The 14,360-nt window shown below is 49.3% G+C and overlaps 4 protein-coding genes; 2 read left to right on the forward strand and 2 right to left on the reverse strand.

The window, feature by feature from the left end:
* Nucleotides 1-394: 394 nt before the first annotated feature.
* FFUJ_05863 (related to dicarboxylate carrier protein) lies at nucleotides 395-1,447 on the reverse strand (the record flags this gene model as incomplete). XM_023579123.1 has 2 exons in its annotated part: nucleotides 395-443; nucleotides 498-1,447. The coding sequence occupies 2 exons, from the start codon at nucleotides 1,445-1,447 to the stop codon at nucleotides 395-397; spliced, it is 999 nt and encodes a 332-aa protein (XP_023432016.1).
* A 5,830-nt stretch (nucleotides 1,448-7,277) lies between these two features.
* FFUJ_05864 (uncharacterized protein) lies at nucleotides 7,278-8,718 on the forward strand (the record flags this gene model as incomplete). XM_023579124.1 has 2 exons in its annotated part: nucleotides 7,278-7,463; nucleotides 7,522-8,718. The coding sequence occupies 2 exons, from the start codon at nucleotides 7,278-7,280 to the stop codon at nucleotides 8,716-8,718; spliced, it is 1,383 nt and encodes a 460-aa protein (XP_023432017.1).
* A 60-nt stretch (nucleotides 8,719-8,778) lies between these two features.
* On the reverse strand, nucleotides 8,779-10,291 carry FFUJ_05865 (related to cytochrome P450 94A1; the record flags this gene model as incomplete). XM_023579125.1 has 2 exons in its annotated part: nucleotides 8,779-10,160; nucleotides 10,213-10,291. The coding sequence occupies 2 exons, from the start codon at nucleotides 10,289-10,291 to the stop codon at nucleotides 8,779-8,781; spliced, it is 1,461 nt and encodes a 486-aa protein (XP_023432018.1).
* Nucleotides 10,292-11,536: 1,245 nt separating this feature from the next.
* FFUJ_05866 (related to stilbene synthase 2) lies at nucleotides 11,537-12,994 on the forward strand (the record flags this gene model as incomplete). XM_023579126.1 has 3 exons in its annotated part: nucleotides 11,537-11,667; nucleotides 11,722-12,356; nucleotides 12,414-12,994. 3 exons carry the CDS (start codon nucleotides 11,537-11,539, stop codon nucleotides 12,992-12,994), a joined length of 1,347 nt encoding a protein of 448 aa, XP_023432019.1.
* Between the last annotated feature and the right edge of the window lie 1,366 nt (nucleotides 12,995-14,360).

The raw sequence follows: 14,360 nt of genomic DNA on the forward strand, positions 1-14,360 counted from the left end.
TACGTACGTACGTACGACGAACGAACGAACGAACGAACGTACGTACGACGTACGTACTACTACTACTACACACAACTACAACTACACTCTACTCTCTCTCTCTCTCTCTCTCTCTCTCTCTCTCTCTCTCTCTCTCTCTCTCTCTCTCTCTCTCTGTCTCTCTCTCAAAAAATTGAGGTTTTAACTATTTGTTCTTCATTTACTCAATATCTTGTCGGATGCTGCGTTGATAACGAAAAGAAAGACCTAAAAGGTAGCAGCCATGGTATCCTTCAGCTCCTATCCATAAAATAATCCAATCCCATTCAGAATGCCCCACGCCAGATAACGCCTTGGATGGTGTCGAATTCTATCCGCACAACCGTTCTCATTTCTCATTTGCCGAGTCGTTTGTTTATTTTGTGATCCAGCCAAGGTAATCAGCAACGATCAATGTCACCATACTGCCAGTCAAGTCAGCGAATCATTCAACAATTCCAGGTGTCAGAAGAACTTACGCGTGAGGAGCGATGCGGACGTAGTATGTACCGAAACCACGGTAGAAGCGGCCGAGACCCTCTTGCTTAGCAACCTTGGAGAAGCAGTCCATCATGCTGCGGTATGGCAGCTTGCCGTCAGGTCCCTTGGATTGCTTCTGGAGACGTGTCTTGACAAAGTCGAAGGGCAACGAGAAGAAGGAGGCGAAGAAACCAGCAATTGCGCTGGCAGTGAGAGTCTGAGTGCGAGCAGAGAGATCGGTGTTGTTTTTGAGCTGGACCTTGGCCTCACTGAAGAAAGCGAGCTGACCAAAGTTGAGAGCCATGGCTCGTGCGACTGTGGGAGCAGCACCGGCCCAGAGAGCACCGACACCTTCGCTCTTAGCGATGCTGGTGAGAGCATCAATGACAGACTTGTAGTTCTTTCGCTCGGCAAGGGGCTTAAGGCCATCACTTTGCATTCGGATGAGGGCGAGATCAGCAGGGTTACCAATCATAGCAGCGATACCACCGGCAGTGAGACCAGCAGTTGCTCGTTCTGAGAAACCGACTGAGCGACCATCAGCTTTGGCTCGGGCGGACAAGTTCCCCATGAGCGTGTCGAACATGCCCAAGCGGGCCGTGGTGTAGACGGCCTGGCGCAAAAGACCAGCTGAGAGACCAGTGTACAGGTCAAGAACCTTTCCACTGGCAATGATCTGTCGAGTGACGGAGAGGGGAGAAGGCTTAGGGCCAGAAGCAGTTCCCTCGCCAGCGAGTTGAATACGGACCTTGACCATGTCGACAGGTTGGATGACGGTCGTGGCCACCATACCGCTGATACCACCGTTGATGAAGGGAAGGGCGGCCCTCATGAGAGGAGTGTGAAGGATGTCATTGGCAATAGCGGCCGAGTCACCTCGAGCAGCTCCCAAAACATCGCTGGTCTTTGAGCGAGCTGATTCAGCTGCCTGCTTGAGTGATTGGCTCATTATGAATGGGCAAGGTGGTTTCGGTTCGAGGAGAGATCGATCTAAGTCAAGACGAGTTCGATTCGAGTGAGTCGTCGTCGTCTGAGAGGAGGGATGGGATGGGCTGCTTGGGACTAGTCTGGTGTAAGTGCAATTCAGACCCGAGATGTGGGCGTGGCTGGGACTTTATAATATCATGGCTGCAATGGATGGATGCCACCACCAACTACAACCGACTATGGCCGTACACTCAAACCACAGCCATGATACATGATGATCCAGGAACCGAAGACTTCCGGCGTTTGACCCGAGGCCGGTGGCATGGCCGCTGGACTTGGTCTTGGGCTTGGGCTTGAACTTGGATGGAGGTGAATGCCCGGCCCTGAATGTCCCATGGTGTGGGGGATATCGAGGCTTGTCTTGGGGTGTCCATGGGTGACATGGAGGGTGTGTGCAGAGGAGGAGTATGAACTGTAGCCGGGGGTAGATTCCCGCTGGGCCCCTCCCGCGGCACAGTGGATCTGCCCCCGCCATGGCCTGTGGATGTGTATGGCTTTGGCTGGGCTGGTCTGGGTCTGGATACAGGGCCCGGCAGAGCAATGACATGGGCATCAACAGAGAAGAGCTTACCAAAACAACAAGCAGAGAGAAATCGATATCCGAGGATTCGAGTCTTCCCGTTTGATTCCGCGTCTAATTGCCGCGAACAATTAGACGACGTTACAGACTGGAAATGGAGATGGAGAAGAGCCCAGAGCGGGGACTGCTTACAACGGAGATTGAATGGCGAGGCAAAGCTGACTGTGACGGCGACCTAAATCTGTTGACGGTCGAGCAAAGAGGAAGAATTCGGAACTGTTGATACTTGGAAACAAGACGGATATTGTTGTTATGCAGGTCTCTGAACAATGGTTCAATACAGTAGCAAGCGAGGACAGAAAGAGGCTTTGCGATCTGCGTCACGTTCAGATGATGAAGGAGGAGCAAGATGTGGGAGGGGAGGCAGAATTAAAGAACAAGAGAGGATGGGCTATTGATACCTCTTTCAGATGAATGGGAGGAAAGTAAAGAGGGGGAATAGCATTGCGTGTCTCCGAAGAGGGCCGACAACCGAGAGAAAGGCGAGAGAGAGGAAGCTCTACTGCTACATCAAAGGCAGCACGAGACCTGCCGTGATGTTGATCGAGCTCAGCATCTACTGGCGCATCGATATGAACCACTGGCGACCCTCCACCAGTGGCTAGAGATGGAAGAGAAGGGCAGACGCCGAGCCACTCACCGAGGAACGTCACCATACCAAGGTTCAGTCCGGCGTCAGGCTTGGCCCAAAGTTGTAAGCTGTTACACAGTGAGTGGTTGCTTTGTTGTTGACGCGTTCAGCTACGGGCTATCGGCTGCAACAGTACAACTAACACAGTAACTGTTGCTGTTGCTGTTGCTGTTGAAATGCGGGGTTGACGCTTCAAGACCTGTTTTGATAGAAGCGGATTAATGACATGCTGATCAAGATCCCGAGAGTAGGTTTAGTCGCCTAGCTAGTACTTACTGCCTATGTACAGTACGTAGGTGACATTGACAAAGATTAGCCAATTCGAGTTGTAATCAACGTGACGCTGTTGGTGCCTCGGGATTGGCAACCCCACATTCTTCTGTAACTGCAACCACCAAAGAGCTCTAACAGCATCGCACAGCACAGTATTGAGGACGGTTCCTAATATTGACTGGCTGGACCTCAATTACAGCCATTCTCTCAAAGCTATGATAAGAATGGGCGCATTGTGTGTTTATTTGACTTGGTCTGCAATCCATATCCGTTTCAAGAGAGCTAGAGCTCCAGCTGCAGTGTAAGAAGCTTAAGCTTTGGACTTGCTTACGCTTGAAAATGAGGGGCTGGCCACGTCCAAAAGCAATCCATGTGCAAGTGAGTGGCTGCAGTTACGGCAGGCGTGAAACAGTCACAAGCTCAATCTCCTCTTCATCGTCGGAGCCAAGGCCTGAGCTCTCGTGTTTCTCTGCACCAAAATTGAGAGGTTGTTGTTGGGCGGATGTGGAATGAATAGCTCAACTTATGACGCAACCGACGGTAATAAACGGGAGCGATCTGATAGGCTAGATTTTAGCTACCTATCCATCAATCAATGCTTCCATGTCAACATTCGGCGTTTGAAAATGACAGGATAGAAGGAGACATCATCTCGATGAGTATTTATGGTAATAAGGAGTCTATACGATCTGTAAATAGCAGATACCTGAATTGTAGGAATCCAATCTGTCTGCAAATAACCGCTTGTTCTGCCGCCGCTTGCGCCGCCGCAATCCAGGACCGGCTTTCCATTATACAGCGCACACGGAGCATTCTTGTACCAGAACTCAACTCCGGTTCCGGGCCGGGATTAATATCAGATGCAAAATAGTCGTCCGTTGAAGGCGAGGCGTTAAATGTGCTTCTTCTTCTGATGCTGCATCTTGCATGTGCTAGCTACGGCATCTGATTTGCTAAAAGTTAGATACATCCCGCTCGGCAGGTGTTAAGATGCTGTATTAACGCGAGGAATATCATGGGCCTCTTGTTGGTCAGTTGCGCGACTCAATACCTAACCAAGTCTCGCCAACAAAAGATATCGATGCTCAACAGCAACTGGACCTGATCCATCAGCGCGGCTCGTAGTGGATACAGGCGTCAACACTGCCGATTGAGACTCCACAGGGCTACGGCTACAGAGAGTCTACCTTTGGGTACCTTATTCAATGGACTCAATCGCTGAAAACCCCTACCTGATCTCACTTTGATTATTGCTACCCCTCCAAGGTTCTATGCTTCGAGATATCGACACAATGGTCAGACTATCGTTAAATCACGCGTGCAAAATAAGAAACCCTGTTCTACGTATCATACTTAGAAACATCAATTCTCAAACCTTACAGCTGCATACGGAGCTGTTTAATGCCCGGCGAGTCTAGACCCTATTCCCGTCCCACCCCCGGCCGTCATCAGGAACCAAGCAAGGGTTGTCTCGAACTAGGACATTGAAGTCCTGACATGATGCAAGGATACCAAAGTTACGACATTCTTCGCGCTTAGCTTGGCTACTGTCTAATTAAAGCCGCAACTCTGGTCTGTTCATGTTTGATATCCTCGGTTATGGCGTGGAAAACTTCAGACCGCGGGCTGTGTAAACACGTCACTTTTCCAGGAATCCGAGGAAGATATCCGCCGTGGATGGGGTGGAGATTGGCTCAATACTATGTACGTCGATCAAGGGGTATTCACTCATCTGAGCCATGACTAGACTATGAGTTCATGTCGTGGCAGACTGATGTCGCATTTCACATGTGAACTGTCTTGACTCTCTCAACAACAGATAACCAAATCCGTTCACAACGGCCCGTTTCTAACAAGTTACGCAATGCAACGTGAAGGCGCTCAACAACAGACACACATCAGAATTACGGCTAGGGCGGTTAGGATGGGTCTTGGAACAAGAGCCTCAACTTGAGATAGTGTCCATTTACAAGGCTACCTGCTCATCTAATTTACCTACTTAGTTAGTGGAGTCTCTCGAAATTCTAGGCGTGGTCGATCAAGGGCAACACTCACTCATTGGGTCCTTACAAGTCCGGCGTAGGTCCCGAGGAAGTATGTTCCGAGGAGGCAACAATTTTCGGAGTCGTCACTACCAACCGATAAGCAGACCGCTTACATATGGATCCTTTACCTCTATGGATACGGGTCCATATCTTATCATAGCAGAGATTCAATTCCAAAATAAACATGTGAATTAGGTTGGGGTTTCAACAAGACTTGATAGTCTGGGTCATGTCTCCGAATTTGGAGTTGATGAGACATGGGAAATTTTTATCATGGAACCCCAACCCCCAAAGATTCAGCCCTAGCAACTTGAACCCCAAAATCTCGAGATTCTTGCATATGACGAAGAGCAGGGTGCGCGGGGCCCCTTATGCTTCATGGCATCTCCGGTCCGCGGTCCCATCTGCCTGTAATCTACTCCGTAGGTAGCTTGGGGGAAATGGCACAGATAGTTAGGTTGTGATGACACTATGGGAGTATTTGGAGCATTTGGGGGTTCTGGTCTGCCTATCCTACATGCAACGTGCCATCTTGAGCCACAGCAGCCTCACCATAAACCTCTCAAGAGGCACGTCATTAGACATGCAAAAGGTACTAAGACAAAGATGCTGCTGAGGCATTAACCCCCACCTTTGTCTTGTCTTGAAGACCTCATCATATCAATCACCCCATGGCACGGCAAGAAACGGGTACCGACGCCTCGATAGAGTTGACTTCCATCTCCAACAGGGTTGCTCCAACACTCCATCTCGAAGATGGTCCGCCAGAGGTCTCCGCCAAAATCACCCGACTTTTAGTATTTTTTGCCAGGTACTATTCCTCGCCAAGAATCACACTTTGACGAAAGGAGACACTGTAAATGTTTGAGACTGTTTGGGCGGAAATGCAAAACTCGCAAGGTCGTATCCTCAGATAACATCATGATTAGTGGTTGGCTACCTCACCCGGCTTTAGATGTGCGAGAAACACAGCCTGCTCTCAGTGGGCTGCAGAATCACCGTCTTAGTCTCTGCCTGTCCACGTCCCGACTATTTTCTTACGCCTAATCCATGTCTTAAAACCCCACGGCTGAGCTTGCTGAGCTTGCCAAGCTATGCTGAATTGTTCCTCAATCACCGGACTTCAAGTTGCGGAAGTGCATTTCTCTCCCCTGTCAGCGATCCAGTCTAGATCCACAAGGCATCTCTCCAACGGCAGCTCATTGATTTGATTGACGATGATGCTCGATGAGTTTGCAAACCTGTCTACGATAACTGGCCGGCAACTAACCGAGCCGAACGGACTGAACGTAGAGCCCTTCGGATTGCGAGATGTAACAACGTGCACGCTCCGAATTGCCTTGTCATCACACAAGATCCTCCTGAGAACAGGGTTTCGGGCGGCATGGCATTATTTAATTCACGCCCAGTCTCAAAACCTCCGTTCAGGGTCCAATTGGTAGTTTGTAGGCGGTGGTCTAGGAGTTGGGGCGAAGTATTTTGTGTGGTATATCCGAGGTTATGGTGACAAAGGCTCGTCTCGCTCGACTTGTATCGTGCTTTTCAGATGGACATTACATACACCGCTTGGCAGTGAGCCAGCCACATAGTTGGGTAGGATCAACAAGTTCCTTGAAACATCATAACCGAACAATACCGCGGGTATACCATTGACATAAAAACCGGATGACGTGTTAAGATGAGAATACTATGATATCGAGAACAGGATCATTATTGCTCTTACTGAATCATACTCGGCTCAAATCCGGGGGAGTGGAAGATGGACCCTGAGTAAGAACCAAAGTTGTCTGAGACTCAGACAGGATATATTTGTGAAAGGTAATATTAGTATGCTGACTTCGCCGCAGAATCTAGGTAATCTTCCTTTCAGATCACTTACACGTAGGTAGGTAAGGTACGTTACAGTATAGGTACTTAGTAGGTAGTGTTGCTTAGACCAACCCATCCCGTCATCAAGAATAGTTATAAACTTCTATCAAGCTTCTTTATATGCACAATCCGATACTAGCTCCATCAAAGTTATAATAGACATGGATAATTAATGATCGGTGCCGCATCCCCCGCATACAAATCGGTTCAATGTCGAAATCCCCACCATCCCCAAGTGCTGCAATTCGCACTGTAATGTGTCCGCAAACTTTTGCGTCTGTGCACAGTAATCGCGTTATCTATCGCACTAATGCAAGTTTCGTTGCGGCTCCGATATAGAACTTTTTTGCGACACTGCGGAAGCGGTTTTCCAACAACATAAAAAGGTCAGACAATGCCAAAACGAAAGCGCGGGGAGCCCAATCTTGGGGATAAGCTTGAAAAGCACTGTAATGATGTCTCCAAGGCACTCAAGGCTGCAAAGGGCCTAGAGCGTCAGCGATACAGTAAAAGGCTTCATGAAGATGGAGTTGAGCCTGATAAGAAGGAAAGATTGGAACGAGAAGTGACGGTCTTGAAGGTGAGTCTTCACGCGGCACAGGGTCTCGATCAATAGTCCTCTAACCAGAATTGTCTAGTCTCTTGACCTTCACCAAACAGCGCGCGCTCACCTCTACTCGTCGATCCTCAAAGTCAAAGACCTTGCTGCATCGACCGACCTCCCCGAAGAGATTCGCACCGGCGTTCCCAAACCCGAGCTTACTCCCGAAGAACAGGCTGCGCTACACAATGTTACCAGTGCACTATATAATCGTGAACTCGTTAAACAGGCCATCACCCGCGCCATCGCCACCTTCTGCCAGGCCCTCGATATTCCTCTACCCGGAAAGGCAAAACGCGTACGAAAGTCCAAGAAGGGAGAGAAAGAGGAACAACCGTCCGATAGGATAGAAGGGGAGCCCAAATCTGAGGCTAGAGCTGCTAAGGAAGACGTGCGAGCGTCAATTGAGAAGGAGGTTGAGCTTGAGCTTGAAGAGTCGGAATTCGAGGGATTCTCAGATCATGATGATCCTGTTCAGGAGCCTGAAGAGCTTGACAGTGAAGATGAAGCGAACGAAGAGAAGTCTATGTCCAAGTATGATCACTTGCTGGGCGGCTCTTCCGATTCTGAAGACGAAGACGATTTCGACGACGAGAGATTCGAGCGCTTCAAGGGCAAAGAGAAGGTCAATCTAGACGACATATCCGTTTCTGGCTCAGACGCCGCACCAGAGCTCGGTTCCGAATCAGAAGATGAAGAAGAAGAGCTTTCTGTCTCAGCTTCGCCCTCGCCACCTCCAGCCAAGAAGAAAAAGAGCAAGGACAAGGCATCAGCACCCGCTCGTCCTCGTGAATCGACCTTCCTACCCACACTCATGGGTGGTTACATCTCAGGTTCTGAGTCCGCCTCCGACGTTGATGTTGCCCCAGCAAAGAAACGTCGCGGCCAACGAGCCCGCCAGGCAATTTGGGAGAAGAAATTCGGTAACAAGGCAAAGCACTTACAAAAGCCTGCTTGGGAAACACAACGCGGACGTGATTCTGGATGGGATGGTAAGCGTGGTGCTGTGGAGCCAGGAGATGGGCCGCGAACACCCTGGAAGAAGGGCATTCGCAATCCTCTTGCGGCCAGGCAAGGCGGTAGTGAGGGAGCGGAGAGCAAGCCCGAGGTGAAGAGGCCGCCTCCAAAGAAGGATGATGAAGGACCATTGCATCCTAGCTGGGCAGCCAGGAAGCAAGCGAAGGATGCAGAGAAGACAGCGGCATTTGCGGGATCCAAGATTACATTTGACTAGGCGTACTCTATATATAGCGATACCAGGAGTAATAAAAGTTTGTTTCTTAGAGGATATTCTCTACAAAATGTCGGAGGTCGTTCTAGCATGCACATACACCGGCAAGCCACCCTCCATCGGTAGAGTCAAACTACTCTTGCTCACTCTCACGCCTTCGAAAGCAGGTCTGAAGTCAAATAGAGGTACCAACCTCGCCAATGTCTGTACAGCAACCAACTCTGCCATTTTCTTCCCTAGACACACCCGAGGTCCACCATTGAAGACAGGAAACTCGGCTGCTGAACGCTGCATGACTGTCACATCACCAGATGGAGACGTAGTTAGCCATCGCTCTGGGCGAAACTCATCTGCATCAGGACCCCAAGTTGTGTGAGAGCGGCCCATTGCCCAAGCACACCATAGCACGACAGCGCCTTTTGGAAGGAATGTTCCATCGGGAAGGATTGTTTCTTGTTGAGCTTGTTTGATCTCGAAGGGGATGGGAGGTCGAAGGCGGAGGTTTTCGTAGAAGACTGCTAGCACGTAGGGGAGTCGTACCGGGGTTAGAAGATCGGGGTCGTTCTCAGAGTGATCTTGGTCTCTGATTTCATCTCGTAGGTCTTGGATCGACTGGCATAGCTTGCTGGTCACTTCGGGGTGCTTCATGAGTAAATATAGCGTCCACGTAAGTGCCTGAGCAACGGTATCTCTCCCTGCCGAAAGATAATTCAGTGCAGCATCTGCTACAAGATCGTCGTCGCCAATTGCATCCAATAAAGACTGAATGAGACTTCCTGGCGCATCGGACTGAGTCTTTCCCTCCATTTCTTCGCGATCAGCCACTGCACTCTTGACGATCCGCTGCCCGTAGGCCTTGACAGTTCGGATAGAACGTCGCATCCGAGTTCCAAAGAACATTTCTGTCATAAACCATAGTGGATTCTGGAACCTTTCGGCTGTGGCCCCTGATGCATGCTCAAAAGCAACGGTAAAATCATCGTCAGCGTGCATCTCCATGTTGTATGCCATTCGTCCCATCAGCTGCGTCGTCACTTCGTGAATCACGGCCTGTAAGTCCACTACATCTCTCCCAGCTTCTTTACCCTTGAGGACGCGGATGGCTTGTTCTAGGTACTCTGGTAATCGGTCACTCGTCAGAGTCTTCAAAGCAGCTGCTGAGAGGAACCGTAGACCAGCCTTGCGCTGCAGGCGCCAGAACTCGCCGTCCACGTTGATGATCCCATGGCCGAATAAGTCCCAAGATCGCTGTTTGAAGAAGTCTCCCTTTTCAAAGATTCCCTCATGGCGGAAGATGAACTCTAGGTTCTGAGGGCTGTTGATAATGACACCTGGCGGGAGAGTAGGAACAGTGATATGGAGAGTCTCATAACCATACAGACGCTCACAGCGGTGGAACCAGGAAAAGAGATGTTGGCGAGGCTGAAGGAATATAATGCCATTCCCTACCAGTGGTAGTGAGTTCGGAGGCTTTCTGGTTGACTGTTAGTTGGGTACATACATTCAGCAAAGTGGCATGATGAGTGAGCATAGGGTATGTGAAATTGAGTAAATTCCAACCTGAGAGGTTTGCCATTGCGCGTGGGCTTTGGTGATTTCTTCCCTGACAAATATAGAAATAAAAGAAGTGTTACTGATAGAACAATAGGCTGTTCTAAGACGAAGCTGAGATAATGCATTGTCGTCTTGACTGTGACTATGGGTTGCAAGGTTGAAGTTGTCTCAGTCCACACGCGATATCATGATGTAACCTTGAATCCACAATCAACCACAAACCATGAAGCTAAGCATAATATTCACCAGAGAATATGCCTTGGGTGATATTTCTATCAAAGATTTAGATTTACGTTGGTGTTGACATTTGGACGTATTCGCATGCAGTGTAAGCAAAGAGGGCTGTGTTTTCGCTCCCTCGTATTCGTCACGAGAAATGCGATGGACGACCACTCTAGTAACCCGACCTAACTTAACGTTAACCAATATGTATGTTCAAGATATCCCAATACTTTCACAGTCGGAACGTGATTCTATCCGTCGGTCTCATTTACGTACACCTTAACCGAGGCATGACGTTTACTCAGAGAAGCATGAACCAACGAGGTTTCAGCGATCGTTTCATGAACAAAGATGGTTGAAGTTATCACAGGCAATCCATCATTAACTACTAGTCACCACTTTTCTCCGTCTTGAGAAACAGTCAACGCTTATAAATATGGACGTATCCCAGAAAAGACAAGTGAGAACCTTGTTAAATCATCACTTGAACAGAAGAAGCAGCTCATCTCATTCAGTGACTTTTCATTCATCTCGGCATATCCTCAACGTCCCCTTCGCTTGGGCAGCCCCTCCAAACCATATTTGAGACATTACTGTGACATCCAAGGAGGTACCTTGGCTGCATTTTGGTGTCACAACTGCATAAACAATTTCCTCTTCCCACAACAACTTGTTCTGTCCTCTATTATTCTCTCCTCTCACCATCATCAGTACCATTTTCTCGCATAACCCCCCAATTATCTATCCAACCCCTGCATCTAAACCTGCAGCTCCCCTAGCCCTGGCATCAAGATAGCGTCATCGACTAAGCTCACGCGGCCAAACGAGATAACAGATATTGGCGATTGAACACGTCAACGACATTCTGTTCCTCTGTAGCGACCTCAATTGAATGTGCCTGATATCAATCTTCCATTCAAGCATACTGCATTAACCGCTACACGCTTTTCTGCAGCTTATTTATCCTATTCCCCTCCACCTCACAAAGTGTTGGGGATATAAGCGCCAGCCGCCTCTAACGACAAATACCTTCATTATATCAGTCATGTCAGCTCCAGGCACATTTGGAGAGCTGGGTCTCTCCATCATCGGTATCGGCGCCGAATACCCACCATATTCCCTAGATTATACTTGCCTCAACACCCTTAGTGACAAGTTCTATCCCGATACACTTTCGTGAGTCCTACCAGCCCCAACATGCCTTCCTCAGTGGCTAATAGGTCATGATAGTATGCAAAAAGTCCTCGGAATCAACAGATATACCGGAATTGACACACGGTCGTCCATTGGAACACCCGACCACCCAGCTGTTAACAAGAAAGATGCGCCCTCAATAGCAGAGCTCCACTCCCTGTTCCTCTCCGATGGTGTTCCTCTTGCGATTCGAGCCGCTCGAAAGGCCATTGACGAGGCCAAGATTGATACAAGATTCATTACCCACATAGTCGCCACAACATGTACAGACAGCGCAAACCCGGGCTTCGACCACTTTGTCGCAAAAGGTCTGGGCATATCGCATGGTGTAGAGAAAGTCTTGCTTCACGGTGTTGGTTGCAGCGGCGGACTAGCAACTCTCCGGACAGGCGCGAACCTAGCTCTTGGTCATAAAGCACGCGGTCTGCCCGCGCGCGTCCTATGTGTGGCACTTGAGGTCAGCACCACTATGGTACGTAGTGAGCTAGATAGCATCAACGAGCTACAGCAGACAAGAATAGGCGCATGCCTGTTTTCGGACTGCGGTAGTGCCGCTGTGTTAAGCAACGGTATCGGTGAACCTTCTGAACCAGTATATGACCTCCTCGGCTGGGACCACAGGACCATACCAGATACTGAGGATGACTTGGGGTTTGATGTTGACCCAGTCGGTAAGCTTCAACATCTCCACAATGTTTCTTCCAAGCCCGAAACTGACATAATGATAGGCTGGAAGGTTGTTCTCACACCTCGTGTCCCCAAGCTCACTGCTGCCTCAATTGGCCCAGCTTTCAACGACCTCAAGGCATCTCTGCCCCAACTCCCTCCAGACTACCAGAAAGCAGCCGACTTCGACTGGGCGATGCACCCTGGCGGCGCTACCATCCTTTCAGGCGCTGAGAGGGCCATGGATATCACACCAGAACACCAAAGGGCAAGTTATGACACATACATCAATCATGGCAACTCAAGTTCGGCTACCATCTTCAGTGTCATGGATCGCCTACGTTCGAGAGATATGGATGCCATGGCGCCTGACGGACGAGTCCGTGACTATGTCGTTGGTTGTGCTTTCGGTCCTGGTATCACAGTTGAAATGTGCATGTTGAAGCGGAACACGTCTTATGGTGCGGGCCTGCCTGGCCTACAGACTCCACCAGAGACACCGGCTGAAACGGAGACTGAGCCGAGTGAAATCGGGGACGGAGATGGTGAGTGGGGCCGTGAGTCCAGCGGAGATCCGGCCGAGTCGCCAGATCAGTATGCGTTATTTGTGGCCGAATCGTTGGAGCATCTAGATCTAGATTAGCATGGAGTCGTGGAACAAGGTTCATTATCATCCAGTTCGAGGGCGTTACTTGACAGTAGTGAGAAGCAAGCCACAAAAGAGTAGAGGTAATGAAATTATGTACACTTGAACATCTGCTGCAAGGGGTGTGTCCTAACATTGTGACCCCCAACTCGCTTTCGGTTTTACATAGAATTATTAAGTGCGGATAGCTCGAACCATAATAACTATGCCACCAGTCGTCACGACCTCGTTCCGAGCAGGCCATGAGGATTGTGGCGGTCTGAGAAGTGCAACGGAAATTTTCTCCTATTGCGTTACCTGCAAGATCGTCTGCAAGCAAGTGTGCCTAGCAGAGACATGACACTAAGATGGGAGGTTAACTTTGTCTCTTCCGAATATAAAGAAAACCGTTGCCAAGCCTCAGACTTTGCCGAATACATTGCCGGTTTGAGAGAGCGGTCCGTTCTTGTTCCTGCATGATAGATGAATGCGAAGCGCGCCTTGTTAAAACAACCAACGCATGGTGTGTTGATCAAATCAGGAATGAAGATCGGCGAACTCGTCAACATATCCAGATATCCTCGCTACCCATTGTGTATTTGCTTGTTCAGTGACTGGACAGTCTCGACTGATGGGTTATTACCCGGCGGAGCAATGTTGTCTGCTCATTGGCCTCAAATACGATGACGACAGCCCTGATACGCCTAACTGCAGAAGAAATTGGGCTTTCATCAATAAATTCGCTTGATGACTCTTAATGCTTGTCCCGCCCTGACTTTGACGCCAACCGCAGTAGTATAGACTGGGGTTAAGAAGCGTTAGTTGCATGTAAGGGGAAAACAAAGAGGGGTCCTATCCCATAGGACGTTAGAAAGGCGTAAATGACAGATCAGACAGACGCATCAAAGACTAATGAGAAGGCCCCTAAAATGGCTTTCTAATGAAAGATAATTACCAGCCAAAGAGCTGACCCTGGTCACTTGAGTCGAGATGCCGGACTGATAATATTAAATTCTTCTTTTTCTCTTCTTTTGACACATGAGCGCTCAAGTTCAGATATCGAGCCACTCTGACGTAGCGAAGAGTGCCCAAACTCGTCGTCCTGGAGCTGAGATATAGTTCAACCAAGGGGCATCATCTTCTTCAAAGTTCACGCTCTGCGTACCGAGGCTAGTGGAGCTCCCGGTACAAGATATGCTCATGTACCGGTACTAGGCAGGGGGTGTTTCTCCAGCATTTTGATCTGATCACAAGAGCCTTGTCGCTTAGTTTAATCCTTTCCCGAAATCCGAGACTGACAAAAGCGCCGCCAGTTTTGACACTGAACGCTATGCCATGTGGTCGGTTAAAAGATCAGCACATAGTTGAGGTGACATCCGCGAGA

The sequence above is a fragment of the Fusarium fujikuroi genome, chromosome FFUJ_chr06, assembly GCF_900079805.1.
Source record: "Fusarium fujikuroi IMI 58289 draft genome, chromosome FFUJ_chr06".
Classification (NCBI taxonomy): Eukaryota; Fungi; Ascomycota; class Sordariomycetes; order Hypocreales; family Nectriaceae; genus Fusarium; species Fusarium fujikuroi.